We start from the raw sequence: 24,396 nt of genomic DNA on the forward strand, positions 1-24,396 counted from the left end.
ATGTTTAATTTTGCATACTGATGAATGGTGTCACCCAATAGCATACAATCAACGAATACTCTTGTGTCTGTTATGACTAACATTTCCAAGTCGAACAGCCACCAATAATGCCATCACAATATAAGTAATCTACCCTTAATAACATCGTAACTTTAAAATTAAAAGATTAGTTAATTGGTGTAATACCCCAGCTCACTTGCTGTTCTAATCCCTGTTTTTACTCCCCTCAATGTATCTCAGCTTTATAAGACAAGTCAAGAGCCTGATTTTGTGTAGGGAGAGCACAAAGTAACCCATTTGTTATTAAAGCTGTTGTTAATGGTGTGGTCTACTCCTATTATTTCTGATATCACCTACACATTGTTGAGATATGGTTCCACACCTTTCAATCATCCAGCGGTACATTGCCCAAATGGCTGTTGTCTGGAAGCCTTAACAGTGAAGACCTCCAGGCAACCAGATATCCTTACTGAACCCACGTAGGTCCTCAGCTGCTCTCCACAATTGCTTTCTCCTTCGGATAACACGTGTAGCTATTGTAAGAAGGAATACTTAATAACTTTTCTTTCCCTTACCCAGGGCACTTTGAACCACTGTGGTGCCTTTCCATTCAATTTAGTACAGAGTAGAGATCAAACTCATGACCTTCCTGGTCAATTTGAATTGGAGACTTTTCATCCTGAGTCAACAAAGTGATCCCATTAACTCATGTAATGATATATTTTACATCTAAAAGCTGTGACTGTGTTGAAACAGACAAGGCACCGTCCTAGTAAGTGCTTCACTGCCTTTCTATTTTCTTACCTATACTCTTTTTATTTTGAGGTACCTGAAGAAAATATCAACAGTGTGATCAACGCTCTCCAAGTGAGTCAGAACAAGAAGCAGTAGGTGGGAAACTGAGATCCTGGCGGTTTCGTCTTCACACAGTAGTCAAAGCTGAAACTGAGATTTCAAGAAGAAACCTTTGGGTGTTTGTAAAGGAGCAGAAAGCATGTGAAAACTAGTGAGCTGGTGACTTTTTGAAGTCTGTTCCCAAAGTGAATGTTACCATTGTGTTCTTTGTGTGAACGGTGTTACATTGTACTGGTAAAGTCAAACTATCTCTTTCTACTGATGTTTTCTCCCACTGTGAAGGAGCAATGGTGATTGGCTGTTGTCTGTGAGTTAGTTGGGTTAGTTATCTCATGTAGCACAAAGCTGATTTCTCAAGTTTGGGAGCAGAAGGGTCTCTTGTTAAGTATAGGGATGTTGAATTTTGGGAGTGATTACATGGAGGTAATCTAATTTTGGGTTGGCTTATGATGATATCACAAATTGTGAAACGAAAGCTGGTATCTTCTTCAGGTAACAGTCTTTTAAGTTACTCCCTGGTATCTGTTACTTTGTTTAATATGCTGTTTCATTTTATCTGGGAAGTTCCTATACATCTGGGCAGGTTGATGCATGATGACATCCTCACTGTTGCAACATTTTTATTGCTACTTCCTTGAGTAATAATCTGCAGTTCATTCTGGAAAGTCCCACATCTCATTCCATGGCAACATAAACTGTGTAGCATGCCTGCAATTGCTGCTGCCCTTTCTTGTACTCCCCTGTCTGAAAGTGAATATTAAATGCATTTGGCATGAAAGATTGATACAGGGATAATTGAGGCAAGTGACCGAACAATATAATTGTGAAAAGAGACCTAAGTTTCCACAGTTCTCTTGATGATTAACTCGCATCATATGTTTCATGCTGGCATCAAGTTTGGTCACTTCCTTTATCAGAGAAGTGAAAAGGGATTTATTTTGGACACATTAGACAAGCTACTCCTCACACTCTATTTCAGTTATACTGTTGGCAAACTTATGCTGTCTAATTTCTCAGCATAGGGATGTCAAGACATAAGATCCAAGGAGAGAGGATTTTCTCCTTTTTAAGATATATGGAGATTGATTCCAACCAAATTTTAATCACAATGTGTTTCAACGGGCAATCCAGTTTGATTTTCACATGTCATTGCTTTCCATCAGGGTTGCTACACTCCTGAATTAACATATTGTCAGGTATCCCCATGACAATGTAGCATTCAGATAGGTCTTCAAGGCTTCTCAGCAGGAGTTATTGTTCAAGGAACGTATCATCAAGGAACATATCGTAAAGGAACATTTCAGAACTGAGTCATTTATGACCAGTTGCAGAATTTTGAAAAGCAACATAGCAGGACAATGTTTCAAACACAGCAGTTCAGTTTTAATTGCAGACCATGTCTTCAAAAGTGGCAAAAAAAGCCCTTAATCAATCCCACCTAACCAAGGATTTGAGGATTTTGTTAACTTGTAAGCCATTATACCTGTTGTATTAGCAGCCCTTTGCTCAGTTGTTCATAGCTCACCTCAAGTTTTTTTTTGTCACTTGTGAAGACCTCAGTAGAAAGCAGAGAGAAATGGGAAGTTTTGTCTTTCTCTTTATTCTTGCTTTCATCTCTCCTTTCCTAATTCTGTAATTGATAATGTGTTTTACTAATTTCTCTCTCAAAGACGTATCTTCACAAGTGGCACTTGTATCTCCATATTGCTCATGTTGTATTACAAGGTGTCAGTCATGTGTGAAGGAGGAAGAATGTAGCATTGTTTATTTTTCATATACTAATTTGCACACAATTGCCTGAATGAACCTGAAGGCTGACAATTTGGAAATGTGATCATCTTATACAGGCAAACTCCTGTATCTTCTATTATTTCCTTCTTTGTAATTTATACACATTCTATGAAGTAAATAGGACTTAACTAATTTGTACTGCTGCTTTCACCTGTGTATCAACTCTTATTTTATTAGCTGAAAACAGAGGAAAGATTTTATTGTTTTAAATTCAGCAGCCTTCTGTGCTGAATTACTCAGTCACCAGAGGCAATAGTGAGATTGTGAAGCTGCCTTGCCTGGTGCTGAAGTGCCTGCTTAATGATGTTGTGATTGCTTTATTAGAGAATATTAACAAAGCTTAGACATTGCTAATAGATAAACCCCAAGGTATGTGTCAAAATTATGAAGACGTTTAAACCTAATCCTTTTACAATAGTTATTAAGCTGAATTCTTAATTAATTTTAAGGCTGGTTTACGTGTGGAAAATATTTTCCTGACTAGCAGATACAGCATTTTGATATTTATAGCATTGGCTGAAACCTTTAAGTTCTCTTGAAATTCAGTTGAAACAGTAGTTGCAGAAAGTTTATAATTTAGTGATTTTTGAACTATAATTTCTTGCTTGCTACTAATGGTTTTGCAAATCTCATTATATTTATATTTATAACCACTGCCGTTGTGTTTATTTTCCAATCTTCTAGTCAGTTTTTAAAGTTCTTTTTGCATTAATCATTAGTGCAAGAATTAGAACACTTTTTTATAAAGGTGAGATAGACATGGTAATTGAGAATCTGTGTGCTCCTTTAAATGGTAAAGCTCAATTCACATTTTAACTTGAGTCAACTAAAATGAATTGATTAGAGTAGTGCTGGAAAAACACAGCAGGTCAGACAGCATCCGAGGAGCAGAAAAAATCGACATTTCGGGCAAAAGCCCTTCATCACAGAATCACGATTTCTGCTCCTCGGATGCTGCCTGACCTATTGTGCTTTTCCAGCACCAAGCTAATCTTGACTCCAATCTCCAGCATCTGCAGCACCCACTTCTGCCTAAAACTAATTGAACTAAGCCTGAGAACATCCTTGTTTCAAACCACTCAGTCTGCTGGTACTGAATGCTGATATTACCCTAAAGTTCTGATGTTGCTGTTATTACTGCTGAACTACCACCTGAATCTAACCTACAAATCTAAGCAACCTCTCTCTCTCTCAAGGGGTCTCTTTCCGCCCAATGATACAGTCCCTACCTCTGGGTTTGGAAGCTGGGTTCAAGTCCCACCTGCTCCAGAGGTAGGTGATAGTATCTCTGAATAAGTTGATTATGGAAAATAGGGTTGATTATAGAAAAAAAAGCCTCTCTCCCTGTATTCCTCTAAATGGACAATATTACCTTCCTGTGGTTTGGAATCTTTTGCATTTCCACTCTTGCTTTCCCGAGAGCACTAGATGAACACATGAGGCTGTATTGATAGTATTACCTTGCTCTTGACGACAAGCTACAATGGTGGAGCCATCTAGCTCCTTTATTGATGCTGCAGCACCCCCACAGACAATGTAGAGCCTGATGATACTGAACTGTTTTTGCCTCATTACCTGAATAATAGGTACCTCTGAAAAAGCTGCACATCGTGGACCTGTCTGACTGACAAGGCTGACCCTAGACTCCCTCAGACTGATGCCAGGCTTTAACAAGATCATTCAAATTCCTGATAGACCAACTTGTAAACTGTTTGGCAAAATGCTGCAAGATATTTTCCTCTAGCTTTGATTTCTTTGCCTTAACAGCTTCTTCTCTAGTATAACTTTTCATCTATGGTGTTCAACGCTTCTTCTGCTTTATGTAAGAGGATTTATTGCATAATGTTAATCTTTGTTATTGTATGAGTATCCTAGACTGAGCATCACTACCTGGATTGATGCCAGAAATGCAGGTATGGGTGTATGACGACACAAAATATCATTTGTGTACTTCCTTCTTATCCTATTTATTTAGTGCCCCACTGGGCACTTAAAATGACCAGTAATCTTATGATACAGTCTGGTTGAAGTCCTGGCTGAATTATCAATTTGGAATTTTTTAAATATGATGTTTGCAACTGCATTTTTTATGATAGTTCTTTCTATCTGTACATTTGATAACACAACCCTTTCTTCAGCCAGAGTGAAACCACAGAACTGTGTACAACTGTTAGTCCTCATTTTGCTATTTTAACAAGTTCAACCTCATTGTCCACACTCCAGTTATTTGCAATTCTGATTTTGCTGCCAGAATTCTATCTGGACAAACGAATTGTGTGAGACATCAGAATCTTTTTTTTTTTGCTATTTGTATTGTACATGTCCTCATTTCTGTAAAATCACACTTCTGAAATTTTAGGATCAAGGTTAGAAACTCTCACTTGTCCATCAGTTTCATTTTCCCACAGGGAATCCCATTCATTATGCCAAATACTGGAGGCTTCATTACATCCCTACTGGAATATGCATTCCTCTGAAATGAAAACAGAAATTATTGGAACTGCTCAGCAGGGGAATTAATGTTCCAGGTCGGAATTTATCTCTGCATTTTCTATCCTCAGATGCTGCAGTATTTTCAGGATTTTCTGATTTTATTTCAGATTCCAAATATCTGTTGTATTTTGCTTCTACATTAACGTATTCAACCCCAGGCTCTTGCAAGATTGCAATCCACAGGGTAATGCTTTGTGGACCAGCAAGAAAGAGACTGATGAAGCTCATCGAAATGAACCACTGAAACCTGTGACATTTTAGTTGGGAGTCACGTGCTCAACCATGGCAGACATGGAGTAAAACTGAAGCTTAGGTTCAAAGGAAATCAGAACAGTCAAATTCTGGTGTCTGTGTTGAAGTAGAAAAATATCTTTAGTGACAAAAATATTTGAGCACTTAGTTAAGTTTTAAGAATTTAGCTATTGATAATCCTAAAAATAAATCGTCAGAATGCTATTAGTGAAAGAAATTATTCAAGCCTCTCATTCTGTGAAGTAAACTTCACAGTATAGGGTTTGTTGGCAGTTGTAGTTGGCATGTTGTATTATGTATGATTCCATGGGGTTCACCTGGGCCAGCATTTATTGCTGATTCCAAATTGCTCTTGAGAAGGTAGTGGTGAGCTGAAACCTTGAACTACTGCAGTTTGCTTGGGTTGGAGATGCACACTGTGCTGTTTGGCAGAGAGCTCAAGGATTTTAACCCAGCATTGAAGAAATGGAGATATATTTGCAAATAAGGATGATGTGTGACTTGGTGGGGAATTTGCAGGCAGTGGTGTTCCCATGTACCTTCTCTTACCTTTTAAATGATTGGGCACGAGTTTAGAAGGTGCTATTGAAAGACCCTAATACACAGTGACACATTCAGTCAATCACAAAACAGCATTTGTAAACCATTTGCAACACAGATAAAAGAACCCATTGTGTAGCTGTGGACATGTTAACTGTATGAGAGTAACATCTATGTTACGTGACTACAGCTCTGCTGTGAGACAGTGTTGATCTACACTCTTCTGTACATGACATTGTTGTGGAAGCTTGATGTTACCATATTGCTGGCCATGTTCAACACTTCTTCTGCTTTATTTAAGAGAATTTATTGCATAATGTTAATCTTTCTGATTGTATCAGTATCTAGACTAAGCATCACTATATGGATTGATGCCAAAAATGCGGGTACAGGTGTATGACTGGTGCTTATTGTGCTCATAAATGATATTGTGGAGGGATGAGAAACACATTCAAATTTTAATTTCACTCCAGTTTCCCATTTATTATTTTAATTGTTCACTACATAATTCTGTTTAGCTGCAGTGTCTATGAGGGAAACTTCCAAAGGCCCGTTGTATTCTTTGGAATGTACAACACAGAAACAGATCACTTGACCCATTCAGCCGATGCTGGAGTTTATACTTTACACATATCTTCTTCCACCTTCCAGCATTACATTCTCTTCAATTTTTTTGCCTTCATGTGTTTATCTAGTTTCCCCTTAAACATATCTGTATTATTCATCTCAACTACTCCTTGTGGTTAGCCTAACCATACTGTACTGTACAGGCTGGGAGGCATCTGTAATTCTCTCGCATCCCTAGAAGCTGTGAGTGAAGTTCAGGTTGCTAACCATCAGAAAAGCTAGTGTTCCACATAATATTCCCATTGAGCTGTGCAGGTATCAAACTTACAAAATATTCCACACTATTGTTCTGGCATGAATAGCTCATGTACGCAATTATACAAAAATAAACTGTGCACTGGATCTAAATTTTAATGGGAACATCATTCCACCTCATTCACTAGCAGTGATTATTAATTGTGTACTCTTGTTGAGCAAGTGTAAGCATTGCAGACTACTTATACCAGTCTTGTGACCTATTACTAAAAACATATAATCTGTTGAAATGCATTTCATTGATCACCTGATGTCAGTTTCACCAGTTGTTTTAACAGTTTTTCTCTAGTGTATCTTTATGATTTCAATTTGATTAATTTGATCAGATAAACAGATACCTGATTCAGTTATAGTTATAGAGTCATAGAGATGTACAGTATGGAAACAGACCCTTCTGTCCAACCCGTCCATGCCGACCAGATATCCCAACCCAATCTAGTCCCACCTGCCAGCACCCGGCCCATATCCCTCCAAACCCTTCCTATTCATATACCCATCCAAATGTCTCTTAAATGTTGCAATTGTACCAGCCACCACCACACCCTCTGGCAGCTCATTCCATACACGTACTACCCTCTGCGTGAAAAGGTTGCCCCTTAGGTCTCTTTTATATCTTTCCGCTCTCACCCTAAACCTCTACTCTCTCGTTCTGGACTCCCCAACCCCAGGGAAAAGACTTTGCCCATTTATCCTATCCATGCCCCTCATAATTTTGTAAACCTCTATTAGGTCACCCCTCAGCCTCCGACGTTCCAGGGAAAACAGCCCCAGCCTGTTCAGCCTCTCCCTGTAGCTCTCAGAGCTTCCAACCCTGGCAACATCCTTATAAATCTTTTCTGAACCTTTACAACTTTCACAATATCTTTCCGATAGGAAGGAGACCAGAATTGCACGCAATATTCCAACAGTGGCCTAACCAATGTCCTGTACAGCTGCAACATGACCTCCCAACTCCTGTACTCAATACTCTGACCAATAAAGGAAAGCATACCAAACACCTTCTTCACTATCCTACCTACCTGCGACTCCACTTTCAAGGAGCTATGAGCCTGCACTCCAAGGTCTCTTTGTTCAGCAACACTCCCTGGGACCTTACCATTAAGTGTATAAGTCCTGCTAAGATTTGCTTTCCCAAAATACAGCACCTTGCATTTATCTGAATTAAACTCCATCTGCCACTTCTCAGCCCATTGGCCCATCTGGTCAAGAACCTGTTGTAATCTGAGGTAACCCTCTTCGCTGTCCACTACACCTCCAATTTTGGTGTCATCTGCAAACTTACTAACTGTATCTCTTATGCTCGCATCCAAATCATTTATGTAAATGACAAAAAGCCCAGCACCGATCCTTGTGGCACTCCACTGGTCACAGGTCTCCAGTCTGAAAAACAACCCTCCACCACCACCCTCTGTCTTCTACCTTTGAGCCAGTTCTGTATCCAAATGGCAAGTTCTCCCTGTATTCCATGAGATCTAACCTTGCTAATCAGTCTCCCATGGGGAACCTTGTCGAACGCCTTACTGAAGTCCATATAGATCACATCTACTGCTCTGCCCTCATCAATCTTCTTTGTTACTTCATCAAAAAACTCAATCAAGTTTGTGAGACATGATTTCCCACACACAAAGCCATGTTGATTATCCCGAATCAATCCTTGCCTTTCCAAATACATGTATATCCTGTCCCTCAGGATTCCCTCCAACAACTTGCCCACCACCAAGGTCAGGCTCACTGGTCTATAGTTCCCTGGCTTGTCCTTACCACTCTTCTTAAACAGTGGCACCAGTTCTCGAACTGAGAAGAGATACCAAGATGTGAAACAGCATTCAGTTCTCTTCAGCTGTTAATTAATTCTCTCTTGTTCACATTTTTATTGTTCAATACAGAAAATAATCTGAGCACAGGTTAGTTGTTGATTACACACTGTAAGCTTGTAAAACTTCAATTTCTTCAGTTGTTATTGCCACACAACTGAGTTACTATAATTCTCATTCTTTTATGACATTTATTTATAGACCTGAAGAACACACCGTGTATTATACTCTCAGCTCTTCATTCCCCATCAGCAAAATCATCCATTTCTCTACAGTGCAGCAAACCTTGTCATTGAGTTTTTGATTCAGTTTAACTTATTCCAGCAATAGGAATCAGAGCTGGAAAATTGTGTGCAATCATGTACAGTATACTGACAAATATGTACTTGGTGAAGGAAGCAACCAATTCTAACAGAATATGCACATCGAGTTAGATTACAGTGCTCTTCACTTCACCAAGCTTCTATAATTGATTCTACCTCAAAAAACGTGCTATATTGACTGGCTCTTTAATTCACACACGTCCTATGTTCTAATCATTGATTTAGTGTGTGGAGTAGGGTTCCTCAAATGACTCGACAAGGAAATTCCACCGTTCCGTGTTAACACTGTGAAATCACATGATCGTACCCATGTGCATTTACACTGTTCCCATTGTGGCTCCTTTATCCATGGGAAGACCATAATTCGTCTAGCATCTCTTCCAAATCTAACTTGATTCTTGGCTCTTGAGTTGCTTTGAACTTTCATAAAGAATCAAAAAAAGCTTGCATTTGCACCATCAAGACTTCCCGAAGTGTTTTACAGCTATTGAACTTATGATAGAGTTGAGAAAGATATATTGTCAAAGTCTTTAAAGGAATAATATCAGATTCGGAGTAAGTCTTTCTGCTTCCTAGACAGTGGTGCTGGTAAAGGCACAGCAGATGAGGCAGCATCTGAGGAGCAAGAGAGTCGACATTATGCCCGAAACATCGACTCTCCCGCTCCTCAGATGCTACCTGACCTGCTATGCCTTTTCCAGCGCCACACTTTATCAATTCTGATTCTCCAGCATCCGCAGTCCTCACTATCTCCTACCTGCTTCCTAGGTTAACATGATGATACTATTTGATTCAAATGGTGCAAATCAGTTTCTAGCAGGAAAGGGTTGAACAGCCTTTGGTCATCTGTTGACTTTCAGACAATTGGCAGGATGAAATTTAAGGAGGGTTCCATAGGCTGGAGGTTAGCAGAATCCAAGGTATGAGACCCATAAGACTAAAGCTGGTGCTCCTCCAAGGCAGGTTTTCTGGACATTTTTGTCCTTTCCACCAGCAGTCAATGTGATCCAACATGGTAAGAAAAATGTTTTGATGTCTCGGATCCCAACTAAACTGCCACCCCAAAGGTGCAATTGACATCACAGTGGTGCAATTTATATGGATTTGTAAGACTGTCAGCTACTTTGGATAGACATGTTTGCACTGCCCATTAATACAAGCAATGGCAGTAACATGTTCCAAGCTCAGTTTTAACTTCATTCACCCAATTTCTATCGCGGTAGCTAACCATTAAAAGGGTCCTCCTAGAATTTAACTGTGAATACTCATGCTTATCATAGACACAATGTCGGCCTGTGGACTTTAACCATACACTACTAAGTGTAAAGAATTTAAATCAAATTCATTCACTATCTTTGATCAATCTGTTGTCAAGAATTCTTTGTAGTTAGCCATTGATCTGTGAAAGGGTTGTTGAGAATTAAAATTGATGTTTATCCTTTAATCCTTACATAGGATTTGAAACCAGTGTTCCAAAAGCGAATGTTGCCCTCCATAACCCCATAGTTTGCATGGATTTAATACTACTTCTCTGTAAGAACTCCTTTTTGTTGGCCAAAAAATATCAATGTATTTTATTGCCTTACCTATTTATCTGATTAAACATTCACCTGACCGACAAATAGAATGAGCGTTATCACTAATGCCAATTACTGCCCAGTGTAGTTGGGGTGTCATTTTGATGAAGAGGTGACAATAATTTAATGTTGTTCAGTGCAATGAAACCAAGAGTTGGGACAGCAATATTGTCTGCCTCGCTTTTTAAGTTCTCCTCAATTTTGTTTCAGTTTTGCAGGCCAAAATTTTTTTTCATTTATGAATTGCTTAACTGGTGAGTTGATTTAATGTATCCATTGCTGAAATAGTAATCAGTTTTCAAAGATAATGATGAACTGTATACAATATCTCCTATACTTCCCCATTCTAAATGTCCCCTGGATTTTCCACAACTGAATAATGTTATTAGTGTTCTCATCATTTGTACTTGGTTTTTCTCACTGAAGCATATACAAAGAGCTGCATTTTTGTGTAAGATGTTTTGTCCAGCTGTTGAGAATAGGACTTTCTTAATCTACTCACTGTCTTTACTGCATTCCCAAAACAATAAATGGATGGCAGCAGCCATTATTGGGAAGTACTATGTAGATTAAATTTGGTCAACAGTCTATTTAAAAAATAGGTTTTCCAGTGATTATTATTCTGATTAGCCTACTAATTGTGTAAAGTGTGAATTTGATTCATGATATTGAACATGAGAATTGAAAAACTACCTATTAATGTAATCAAATAGTTTAAAAATGACCAGTTACTCAATAAGTAATTTATTGACTTGGGAATCAATATTATTACTTTATTACTTATTTTAAAAATATGTAATTATATTAGCAGTTTAGAAATTGCAAAACTTGTGATGATCATGTCTCAGCAGTATCTCGAAGAGAGGGACAGAAAAATATTCTAATAAACATTCTGTAATTCAATTAAAATTAAGTCGCCAATGTTGCAAGCTCCCCGTTACCTTCAGGGGATTCTTGTTCGATCCATCGCAAAAATACTTAATCAACAACAGAATGGAAAACAATACCTACTTGCTGCAACTCCCAGAGATATGATAACATTTTCTGTGGTTTTTTTCGTTTTGTGTTCAATAAAGACTAATTTACTTTGTATGTTTGAGCAAGCGAGTAATCGGCTGGTGAGTATCTAACGTGGGATTTAAAACATGATGGGTGTTGTATATCTCATCAGATTGCATTGTTCAGGCAGGTTGAGGTTAGACAACCTCATCAGTATGCCCATAAGTAGGAATAATACGGTACCATTTCAGTTTCTGATGTTAACCAATGGCAGATCATTTAATTTTAATTGTATATCTGATGTTTTTTGTTACAATTTGAAGATTTTTAAAGGCACTTATTCTTGCATTGAATATTAATATTCTTGAAAGTGTGTTATGGTGTTGAGGTAGAACTTAGAAATAAGGTATAATATCCCACAGGGAAAAGGCGATGATCATTATTATTATTGCTTAAATTTCAGCCTTGGTGGCTGCCGTTCATGTACATCTCCTTATTAATTATCCCTGGTTATTGAATGAGGTAAGGTAAGAAACTGTGAAGGTGAAAATGGTGTCACTTTCAACCTTAGTGGCTGGTGTACTACCAGCTCTTTACTATCCCATTAAAGATATAAATTGGGCCCAGTGAGTACAATGATCCAAAAATGTGAATGGACTTGACACCTTTTTAAAGTGGTGTTTTTACATTAAACCAGTAATGTGTTGTTCAGCAAATCCATTTTATCATTTGTAAGTGCCGTTCTGGCTCAGAAATACTATTACTTGCAGATAGTTTTGTTTTGACAGGGACTTCTACTAAATATGCAGGCAAATAATCGCAAAGCACTCTGGAATGCTGAAACAGAAACAGAGTTCCAGAAGAAACACAGCAGGTCTGGCAGTATCTGTTGAGAGAAAAACAGAATTAAGTCCTGAGTCTAGTGACTCTTCATCAGAATGGTTCTGACAAAGGGTCATTGGAATTGAAATGCTAAGTCTATTTTTCTCTCAACAGATGCTGCCAGACCTGCTGTGGTTCTCCATCACTCTTTGTTTTTGATGCTTGCAAATCCTTTGGGGTCCAGGGTGGTAATTGCCATTTTGTTATGACATTGGGTCCAAAGTCAAATTCTTAACCTACGTAATTTATGACATTGGCTTAAAATGGTTGCTTCTCAGAGGGAAACAAAAAATTACATCTACTCCAGGTCTCTCTTTTTAAATTGGCTCCAAATACATTGATTACATCAATAATTCAAGCCATATTGGGAAACAGGTGAGCCATCCCTAAGCAACTAAAACAGGAGCCAACTGTAAATCTCACTGGATCCAGAGGAGCTGCCTCTGCCCTGATAATGTTTGGAAATCGGAATATTAGCATTTACCTCTTACTTTTTCTTACCCAAATACAGCTGTATTATTTGAAGTATTCTAAGTCACCAATATGATATCTGAGTTAATTTTGTTTTGCAATTTATTCTTTTAGTGTTTTTTAAGATTCCTATCATTCTTTTTAAGAATTAATTTGGAGATAATTTAAAGCATTAGATATATTGCAAATGAATCACTATCAATTAGAACAGGGGTTACAATAGCCCAGCACTAAAAATATTTGACATTAAGACCATTTATTATTTTACAATGTAAAAATTAGTGTTGTTGGAGCATTTAATAGTGCATTTGCTCTATGTTAAAAATCCCAGTGTATAAAACCATTTAATTATTACATTTCCTCTGTTTGGAGGCAAGGTGCAAATATAGAAATCATAGTAAGCGTGACATTGCACTGCCAAAACATGATTGCCCCAAAATCCAAGGCATGTCATTCATCTGCCTCATACATCAGAAAATCATGGCTTGGCTAGCCATGTGTTTATCTATTAATTTAAATGGATAGGAAATGGTGGGTGATGAAACCATGATCTCCCAATAGCTATGGCTAAAGGATGGATGGGGAGCAGTGACTATTGCAGTAATTAGATTATCATCCAAATGGATTTGAATGAACCTCTTCTCCCTATTTAGGATACATGCTAATCAAGCTAATACTGGCACTAAATCCAGAATGGAATTTCAGGTTAATACACTGTCCATTCAGACAATAGTATCTCATTCTGGAACTAGGAATTCCAATCAGCTGCAGCTTCACACAGGGGTAATTGCCTATGAAACCTCTGACTGCTTGTGCGCACAGATACTGCAGGGAAGGTTGAACAGAAAAGTTACGACGCCTCTTTCTAAGGAAACAATTTATTTGGCACCTTCAAAATGAATTCAACATCTTTTGGAAGCTATAAACAGATGGGACTTGTGGCAAGTTAAATCAATGTTTCACCTTAAAACAAGAACTTGCAATGTCTTTGGATTAGTGACAGAACAACATGAAAAAAAGGTGGTAATCCTCAACTCATAAAATTAAATTCAACAGGAATCTTATGACATATAAGTGTCCCAATACCCAGCCTAACTTATAAAATTATTGGCTTACCTTTGGCATTCTGAGTTTTGACTCTGCTATCTTTCTAGTGCCTTTGTTGACTTATTTAAAACAAAATTAAAAATCACGCAACACCAGGTAATAGTCGCACAGGTTTATTTGGAAGCACTAGCTTTCGGAGCGCTGCTCCTTCATCTGATGCTCCACCTGATGAAGAAGCAGTGCTCCGAAAGCTGGTGCTTCCAAGTAAACTGTTGGACTCTAAACTGGCGTTGTGTGACTTTTCACTTTGTGCACCCCAGTCCAACACCGGCACCTCCAATACGTTATTTAAAACAGTTAGAGTGGTCGACCGGCTTCAGTATATATTCTGAATCAGAACTAATTCAATCAAACATTGAATTATGCAGGATAAATAGAGTTACAGTCCTCAATTCCGTGCACTCAATTGAATGTTAATTCACATCCTAACTTTGAAATTAATTAAGGAGGCAAGATCCCTTTTGAATTCACATATCAGCTTTAGTGTTAAAGCTGTGAGAATTAACCCAGCATGACATTTGTTTCTATTCTTGTCTTAAAATTGTTATTTTTATGAAATGCTTATAAAACTCTTAAGTCTTTAAAAAAAATACTTCAACGCCATTAAAATCACGTGTACATGATTAAGGCGGAGTTGGTGAGAAAGGAAGACTTTCTCCAGAATTTCCTACTGAAAATTAAAGAAATTCTTCCTTCTATTTCCATGAAATGTAGCCATTTAGCAATAGTGTAAAATCAATAAATCATTATTGGATTCGTATTCACAGCATAAGTTCTGTATTGAAGAACTTACTGCTGCAAACAGTACAGTCTTCACCCTGTCAAAATAACCGTACTCTCCTTAATGCACAAGGAACATGGATACATCTCCATATCTGAGGAGGATAGTGAAGAAAGCGTAGTGTGCACACAATCAGCTCGTACTGCATTTATATTGACACATTTTGCTGTGAATTTTGGGAATCCAGAACTTTCTGTTTAAAAGAAAGCCTTGCATACACCTTTCTCACCCACAGGCCATCCTGAAGTTTTTTTTTATAGCCAATTAAATACTTTTGAAATGTAGTCCCTGTTGTAATGTAGGAAACGCAAGTGCCACAGGTGGCAAGGTGGCTCAGTGGTTAGCACTGCTGCCTCACAATGCCAGGGTCTCGTGTTCAATTCCAGCCTCAGGCGACTGACTGTGTGGAGTTTACAGTTCTCCACACATGTGCGTGGGTTTCCTCCGGATGTTCCAGTTACCTCCCACAGTCCAAAGATGTGCAGGTCAGGTGAATTGGCCATGCTAAATTGTCCACAGTGTTCAGGGATGTGTAGGTTGGGTGCATTAGTCAGGTGTAAATATAGGATAGGGGAATGGGCCTGGGTGGGTTATTCTTCAGAGGTTCGGTGTGGACTTGTTGGGCCAAAGGGCCTGTTTCCATGCTGTAGGGATTCTAATTCTAATTCTAACGAAAAATCAAACCACCTCAAATTTTGTTCCCATCCAATCTGGTCAATTTAGATGACTTGTAACTGATTTCAGGGGCAGTCATGGCAACAGATAAAATCTGAAATTAAGTAAAACGAGTATTGAACCTTAAAGTCTGAAAGTACTAACTGAACCTGAATATTTGACATATTCATATTTTTACCACTGTTATAATTGTCTCATACCACATGTATATGTAGGCGTACTAGATTGTCACTTTCAAAGATAACTTTGGTCCCCAAAATATTGTAGGTGTCGACTTCCAAAAACATTTGTTTGATTTTCTGTAATTGCTAGTTTGTCATTTTCCAAAATAATTTGAGAAACCTTCAAGGTCTCTGAACCCAGAATGATTCAAGGCAGACACAAATAATATAGTCGCTTTGTCGTGATGAGGTGTAGATATTTTCCTTCAGTTATGTCACCTAGTCAGAAAAATGTGTGTGCACTTGCATCTAGCTAGTGTAACAAGAAAATCATGCTGCTCGGCTCTTTGGAGTGTGTGTGGATTTCTTTTACAACGGGTTCAGAAAAACATGGTATAAAGAATTGGGATTTTAAAACATGAAACTAATTGAGTGAAATCAGATGATGAGTCAAAATTATTGGATATAAAGGAACATTTAGATCTTAGGCTTCTTTCCCAAAGTGCCTGGTCAGTTTATTGTAATATGGTTGTTAATTCAACCAGTTAGCAGAGATCATAGACAGAATTTAGTAATCGTAGATTTTATTCTTTGCTGCTGATAAATTTGTAGATAGATTCCCTACAGTGTGGAAACAGGCCCTTCGGCCCAACAAGTCCACACGACTCTCCGAAGAGTAACCCACCCAGACCCATTTTCCTCTGACTAACCTATGGGCAATTTAGTGTGGCCAATTCACCTGACCTGCCCATCTTTGGACTGTGGGAGGAAACCGGAGCACTGGGAGGAAACCCACGCAGACACGGGGAGAATGTACAAACTCCATACAGACAGTTGCCCGAGGCTGGTGCTGTGAGGCAGCAGTGCTAATCACTGAGCCACCGTGCCTACTTTGACAGGGTTTCATTTGGCAGCAGAGGTTACCACCAGCTAAAAGCAATTTTCCATTGTGAGAAAAAAAGGTGAAGTATGGAAATTGGGTAAGAGTTTTGTTCTTGACAGGATTGTTTCTGATTTGTCACATCTTCAATTGTAGTAACATAGATTCTACAATATCCAAGCCCCTGAACATGTTTAAGCTAGTCCTTAGTGAGAGAAAATTTTACATGGTTTTATATGTTTGAATGGGAGTAGAGAAAGGTTACAAGAAAGAAATTTGTCTTGTTGCAACTTTGCCATTCTTATCCAACATCTTTGTGTCCTGTCAAATACTCGTAAACTGTTCAACGTTAATTATAATCTCAAAGTACTATTCTTTAATCTTTCCATTTTATATTCTTCCTTTCAAACACTAATCCAAATGCCTTTGAAATAATGAGGGCCATTTTTTTCTTTCTTTCCACTACTGCAAAGTGAGTAGTAGTGATTCAGCAGCTCTTTTACACTGAATTTCTTTTCCTTTGTCTTCAAAGGAAAAAGAATTTAGTCCTGTATAAAACTGATTACCTATTATTGTCTGGGAGAAAGTGAGGACTGCAGATGCTGTAGATCAGAGCTGAAAAATGTGTTGCTGGAAAAGCGCAGCAGGTCAGGCAGCATCCAAGGAGCAGGAGAATTGACATTTCGGGCATAAGCCCTTCTTCTTCCAGAAGAAGGGCTTATGCCCGAAACGTCGATTCTCCTGGTCCTTGGATGCTGCCTGACCTGCTGCGCTTTTCCAGCAACACATTTTTCAGTACCTATTATTGTCACCCATTTCACATGACTGACCAGCTTGAGCCCCAGTGTGTTTGAATGGATGCACGTGCTTGTGGTAAAGCATTCAGTGTTCCAATAATCTAGGAGTTTGCAGTCAGATTTACGATTGCCTGCCAAAATGAAAATTTCAACGTTAGTTATAATCTCAAAGTACTATTCTTTAATCTTTCCATTTTATATTCTTCCTTTCAAACGCTAATCCAAATGCCTTTGAAATAATGAGGCGTTTTTAGAAAATGCACATCTTTCAGTCCAAATGGCATTATATATCGGATTTCTAAATTCGGACACAATAAATGGATAAACTAAAACCAATCTTGATGGGGGCAATGTTCCGACATTGTCTTGGTGGAAGTTTAATCTAATGCAAATACATCTATCCTCTGGAATGCACTGTGGATGATTTTTTTGTTCAGTTAATGATCTAAAAATAGTGCCTGTGTGCATGCACATTTCAAGTATGTGCTCCCAACAGCAAGATGGCCTGCCTACAGAAAAATACCTCTCAAACGTCTCATCAATTTTTTATTCTTCAACAGCCAGTAGTGTAAATTCGATGTTTAATCTTTTGCCTTTTCATTAGCAATTGCAAGCAAACTGCACCAGAAAACAAAAGTTGTCCCTCTAAGTCACTGTAGAATCCTGATCAGTGTAAACTCCGTCTGTCAATGTATTTCCTAATTTCCAATGCCATGACTTTCATCAGGTGACATGTGACTGGTGAAGGTAACTGAAGTGCAATTCAATATTTTTCCTAACATTGATGCAGCAAATCAAACACCTTGAAGTCAAGGTGCAGAAAACTGCTAAAAACAGTCTTTAATTCTGCAGTACCTGTTGGATTTTGAAATGTTATCTTTCGATTTGGATCCCACCCATATCTTGTGCATAGTCAAGAATCTCAAAGTGAACAAATTCACAGTGAGGGAAAACAGTTCAGCTTCTAAGGGCTCCGTCAGTGACCTGGGCTCTGCTGCCGACTAGGGCGATGCCAGCATATTGAAATTTGCCAATTTTATTCAAAGTGACTTCCACTGCTAAAGGTGGCAATACAATTCACAATGAAGTTAGTGCTTTTAGTTTTATTCCTGAAAGCATTCAGAATTATAGTTGTGAATGATTTGAAAGGATCTAAGCACACCAGCATAAACTGGAATTAGGCAGTGTTTTGATTGTACCTGATTTAGACTTTTTTTTAAAACTTGCAAGTTAACACCATTAATTTCTCTTCATTTTAGTGAGGTTGTTCTGTGCTTTTTCAGATACTTAAATATATGATACATTAGAAGCAACAAGTGTACAGAGCGACTCTTTGCAGTTACATGTTAACTTGCAGCAATATTTATAGGTTAAAAGTAGTTTCTTGTAATAAAATTTAATAAGATTTTGAATGTTTTGACAGTAAAATGCTTTAATCTTACTGTGGTGCTGTAATGTGAGCAGTGGTGAATCCACTCGATCAGTATTCAAAAACATCTTGATGACAGATGTTCATGTTTTTGTGTGTTTACAGAGATTGTTCTGTGTCATGATTAGGTTGTCTGTTGTTTGCACAATATTACACAAATAGTGACTGCTTTTGACCACAAATAGACCTTAGCCTTAATGCAAAATACCAGTGGACAGGAGGGCTGCACATCCTATAAAATGGGCAGCCATTTGCAACACTGTCAGGCTTCGTTTTACTCACTGTGTGTCATTTGGGGATTTTGTGGCTAGCAACAGCTGCTGTTGGCTATTACATCCAAACCTACGTTAGTTAGTGGTTGCCTGGAAGAAATGGGACTTTTTTCTCTGGAATGTCTCCTGAAAACTTAAGAATTGTCTGCACCTGTGAGTATCGATAAAGACCAGTGATAATTTGAATATTTCAAACTGGCCTACGTGCTCAATTTTCTGCAGATGATTGGTACAAAATCCATCACAAAAATAACTTCTGATTATACACCTACTTCGAGGTTAAAGTTGTTTACTCACTGACATTGAAGGGTGAGATTTTATTCCCTTTTGCCCCAATCCCCTGACATGTGATTGTGCACATCAGTTTCACTTACATGTGCATGTACCAATATTTTTCAAGAGCCCCTTTCCCAGTGTGTAGAGAATCAAGCAGAAAGTTTTAGATCTGAGGAAGACCATTAACCTCTTTAACTTGCAAAGCAATATGCATTGAATTATGACCAGAAGGGTTCTGACCATCCATCCTGTAGGATCAAAGAAACTCATTGCAAATCACTCTCGATGAGGCGGTGCAAACTTGATCTGTTTTGAAGGTAAATTTTAACCTGTAGGGAATCTAATCTAATCTAATCAAAATCGAAGGAGATGGCAGTTAGCAGATTTCAATTCACAATTGTTTGTAGGATATTCAATGGTCCATTCAGTGCATGTCAACCATTCTTGCGTCAGTATGTTGCATATTTATAATGTTCTCATAATAAGTCCACTATCACTTAATATATCCAACTCCCATCTAAGTTAGTGTTTTAAAAATACTTTGCAATGGTACTTCCTCTGCACTGCAGCATACTTCTGCATAGATACACCCACACTGCTACTAGAAAAGGATTTCCACGATTTTGATCAATAAAAAAAACTGGTGATATCGTTTCGAGTTAGGATAAACTGTGGCTTTAGAGGAACTTGCAAGTATTCCCATACATCTATTGTCTTTGTCTTTCTATCTGATAGATATCACATATCTGGAATAAACTGTTGAAAGTGCCTTGGTGAGTTCCTGTAACGTATCCTGTGTAAAGCACATACTGCTATCATTGTGCATCATTGATGGAAAGGGTAAATGTTTTAGTTGGTGGAAAGAGGACCAGTCAAGCCGAATTTTGGTCCTGAAGGAAGTTAAGCTTCTTGACTTCTTGACCATTGTTGGAACCGCACTCATCCAGGCGAGTGGAAAATATTTCAACACACTCCTAAATGGTGGATAGGCTTTGGGAAATCAGGAAGTGAGTTACTCACCTCAAATTCAGAGTCTCAGACCCGTTGTTGTAGCCATAGTATTTATTGGCTGGTCCAGTTCAGTTTCTAGTCGATGATAACTCCTAGGATGTCGATAGTGGGGGTTCGCCAATTGGAATAATATTCCATGTCATGGAAAAATGGTCTTGTGTGGCGTGAATGTTATTTGATATCTGAAAGTTGTTCAGGTCTTGCTGCATACAGATGTAAGAATGTTTCAGTGTCTGAGTAATCTTAATGATGTTGAACATTATGCAGTTGTTAGTGAACATCCCCATTTCTGACCCTCTAATATTGGGCAAAGAGACTGAAAATGCTTGGGGCTATGATAGCTCCCTGAGGAATTCCTGCAGTGATATCATGGGACAGACCTCCAACAACTGCAACCAACTTCCTTTGTGTTAGACATGACCAGAATGAATTTTCCATCCAATTTCCATTGATTTTTGGGTTTTCCAGGACTCCTTCATTCACTCTTGGTAAAATGCTACCTTTATATTGAGGGCTATCCCTGTCATTGTCACCCAGTGTTCCAGGAACATGGGTTTGAACCCCACCATGGTAGATGGTAAAATTTGAATTCAGTAAAAATCTGAAACAAAACAAGCTAGCCTCATGATGACTGTAACCACTATTGATTTCACAGAAGTCATCTGGTTCACTAATGTCTTTTAAGGAAAGAAATCTACTATCTTTATCTGGTCTGGCCTACATGTGATTCCAAACCCACCACAATGTAGTTGACTTTTAACTGCCCTTTGGGCATTTAGGGATGGGCAATAAATGTTGGCCTAACCAGTGACATCCACATCCCCTCCCCTTTTCACTTCAGTTCCTTTGACTATATTTTAACAAAAGTTGTAATAAGGTCAGAAGCTGAATCCTGGGATTGACCTATCAAAGCACGTGACATTACAAGATACGATGTTGAAGACTGGTTGGTTGAATTGAATCTCAGTTGATTTCAAATCAGTTAAAAAATGTTTTAAGCTAAGCCTTTTGCTAAATGAACTCCAATTACCCGACAGTCTTGAATCTCCAGTTTCACCATGGCACGATCTGTAAATCAAGGAATATACATCCCATTCCAGATTTACAACTGCCAAGGAAAGTTGGGAATTGCTCAAGTATCCTCAATGTACCCAGTTCTTATTTCTCTTCCTCTCTCTCTCTAGATTTCATTAACTCAGAAATCACCTAGCTCATTGGAACATAGGCATCATGACGTTGGTGCAATCTGAATGGAAATTCAGTTTTTGCATTGCTTAAATACCAGGTGCATTTGAACATTAGTCCACCTGTTTAGTCATTTTATTGCACACTCAAGTCATCCCAAAAAGAGAGAACATCTTTACATCAATGTAGTAGTGGTTAGTTTTTAAACCATGAGGGTCATTTTTAAGACCCTAACCCTTTAAATGTAAATTGTATCAACTTAATTTGACAACGATTTTTAATATCAATCTGGTCGTGTGTAGTTGACTGTTTTAGACTTGCATATCAACTCAGATCATTAGAACAATTGTCTAATTATATCTCTCAGTTTGAAAATACTAACCAGAAACAGATCATTTGACCTAAGTGCTGTTTATGCTGCACCAATAAATCAGAGGCATTATGTGTCGGGCTAAGGTTTTGCAATATAATGTTTTAGTACACTAGAGGAGCTTTTAACGATTAAAAATAATGGCTAACCATGGTAAGGGACACCATTTAAAGGCAGTCCTAAAGGATTTTTATTCTGTGATCAAACTACTAAAAAACAGGTGTAATTAAAAGTTAGTGTTGTCTCTGATGTTCGTGAAGCAGAGCAAGCAACAGTGCAAAATGAAACTTTCCATCAAAAGATTCTCTTTTTTGCCAAAAGAAACTGTCTAATGTTAAAATCAGGACTTTTTTTCCTTAAAAAGCAGTCACTATTTGTTAAGGTATAATATACTCTTGGGCTAGAAATGCAGGGGGAGCCATTAGAATACTGGCAACTCTTGATGAGAAACATTTTTTAAGTTGCCTTTTTGTTTTTGAATGTTTTAATTTACGACTGTAACAATTATAGATTGATGATAATTACCTATAAGGAGCTCTTGGATTTGGATTAATATATAATTATAATTGGTGCTTTCCTCCTCTATTGCATCCGTGGATTCCTGCTGATATTGTCGTTTTAACTACTAGCTTATTAAAGAAGACTATTGTGGTGGCAGAAACGAGCTATTTTTTCAAAACAATGTTTAAAAAATACATCTCCAAGTGGCAATGTGATGTTTTGATTATGTGAAACACTTGGTTTGAAGCTTTCCATTAGTTTTATGTGCCTTTGTACAGCATACTGTTGGCACGGAACATTAAAACTGCACAGATGCTTATGTTATTTGAAGTATTAAAGCAGGTTCTGTTAGTTTGACATGTCATGTGGAAAGGACCACTTGAAAAGAAGCTGATCACAAGAAATAAAGGCCACAGCATCGGCAGCATCCCAAGATGCAGTGCTTTGTGAGCAGAGAACCACCTCTTCGGAACCGAAGGAGAATACACAACCATTTAAATAGAAGTAGTTAAAAGTTGCAAATTTCATTCAATGTGAATTTCTTTTAACCCAAGGTAGAATCCTCTATTTTCTCCAATAACTGCACCAAAGGAAATATTTAGGAACCTAACTGTGACGAATTAATACACTTCTGGCAAGATGTAGCACTTACCAACACCTTATCAAACAGAATTCTATTTTAAGTGTGTTCTGTTGTAGCAGCGCTTGATTGTAGTACCTGTAAAGCTGAAGTAGCAGCTAATATGTTACAGTGTCTCCCAGACTAGAGAGTTTTAGGATGAGTTTCTTTTATAACTGTCACAAAATCGCAATTCTGTGAGGTGTTGATGTAACCCAAAATTAAACACATTTGATGAAAATAGTTAAGGCTTTGAAAAACTCTTATGTTTAAAGGGCCTTTCTTTGTAACTGTTTATTAAAAGGCAGTTAGGATTGGGCAATAAATGATGGAACTGACAGAGACACCCACACTTGATGAATTCAAGAAAAAATGCACAAGTGATGGTTCTGGATTCACGGTGTACCTGCATCACACAAGTGATGGCATACAAATATTCTAGTAATCCATTACAATCCATGTGGTACAATGGATTGATTGATTGATCTTTGTACAACACAAGTACTGTCTTCTTACTGAACGCTAAGAACCTTCTCTGTAATGGGGAGAGAGGTGTGGAATCCAGAGGTCAAATAACAGTTCACTTTCTTTTCACAATTTTGCCACCTGCACGGCAGGATTCAGCCCAATAAACATGATAGAACAGCACAAGCCCATTCATTGATAAGGCTTGAAACCACACCCAGGAAGTTGAGAAGTAAAAGCAATCTCAGTTTGTAACATGATTAAGCCAGCCCGAAATGTGAACTTTTACGAAAAATTGGAACAAATTCAAAACTACCTGCCACATTTGTGGTGGACCACAGCTGGTCGGTTTAGTTTTTAATGGGGGTTAATTTTGAAATGGCCACCAATCTAGTCCAAGAGTATTGTTTAAAGTGAGAATTTTCTTTCCTTAATTATTATGAACTTTTGAAAACTGATAAGCAAAAGCCTTCAAGGAAAGATGGAACCGAAAAGCTCAATTGAGACTAGTGTTTTCTTTGTGTGGTAGAGGAAGTGGGCACGCTTTTGTTGGCTTGTCTTAAGCTGAAACTGAAAATTTATGTACTGTATGTAAAATTAATTCATGTTTCAAACAAAAGACAGTATATTTTGTACTTTGTAATGTGTTAATTAAAAATTGCAAAATTTAAAAAAAAGCCCGTCAGCATGCTTTTGTACTTAAAAAGGACTTGGTAAAATAAAGCTGTGCTTGTCTTGCATCTTCAACCTTTGAGGTGAAAGACAAAAATAAATCCCCCGCTACACCCCGTCATGGACCAGGCTGGAAGAGCTGTGTGGTCTCTTCCTGCACCTATCTCTTGTGTTCATGTGTATTCTTAATTATGTTCAGATACAATGACAAAATAAGTATTTGCATAAATATACAGGAGACCATTCAATTTACGGTGATCATTATATTTCTACTTCTACAACCGGGATTCTCACAATAATTAGAGCGCAATCACAA

The 24,396-nt window shown here is 38.0% G+C and overlaps 1 protein-coding gene across 1 annotated transcript in view; it reads left to right on the forward strand.

The window, feature by feature from the left end:
- LOC140491421 (cytosolic arginine sensor for mTORC1 subunit 2) overlaps positions 1–24,155 on the forward strand; it is a 181,416-nt gene extending 157,261 nt beyond the window's left edge. The window contains exon 9 of the mRNA XM_072589583.1: positions 826–24,155. Coding sequence (XP_072445684.1) covers positions 826–891 — 66 coding nt within the window. The 3' untranslated portion in view covers positions 892–24,155. The remainder of the gene's footprint in view (positions 1–825) is intronic.
- Positions 24,156–24,396: the final 241 nt, after the last annotated feature.

This window comes from Chiloscyllium punctatum, chromosome 19 (genome assembly GCF_047496795.1).
Source record: "Chiloscyllium punctatum isolate Juve2018m chromosome 19, sChiPun1.3, whole genome shotgun sequence".
NCBI lineage: Eukaryota > Metazoa > Chordata > Chondrichthyes > Orectolobiformes > Hemiscylliidae > Chiloscyllium > Chiloscyllium punctatum.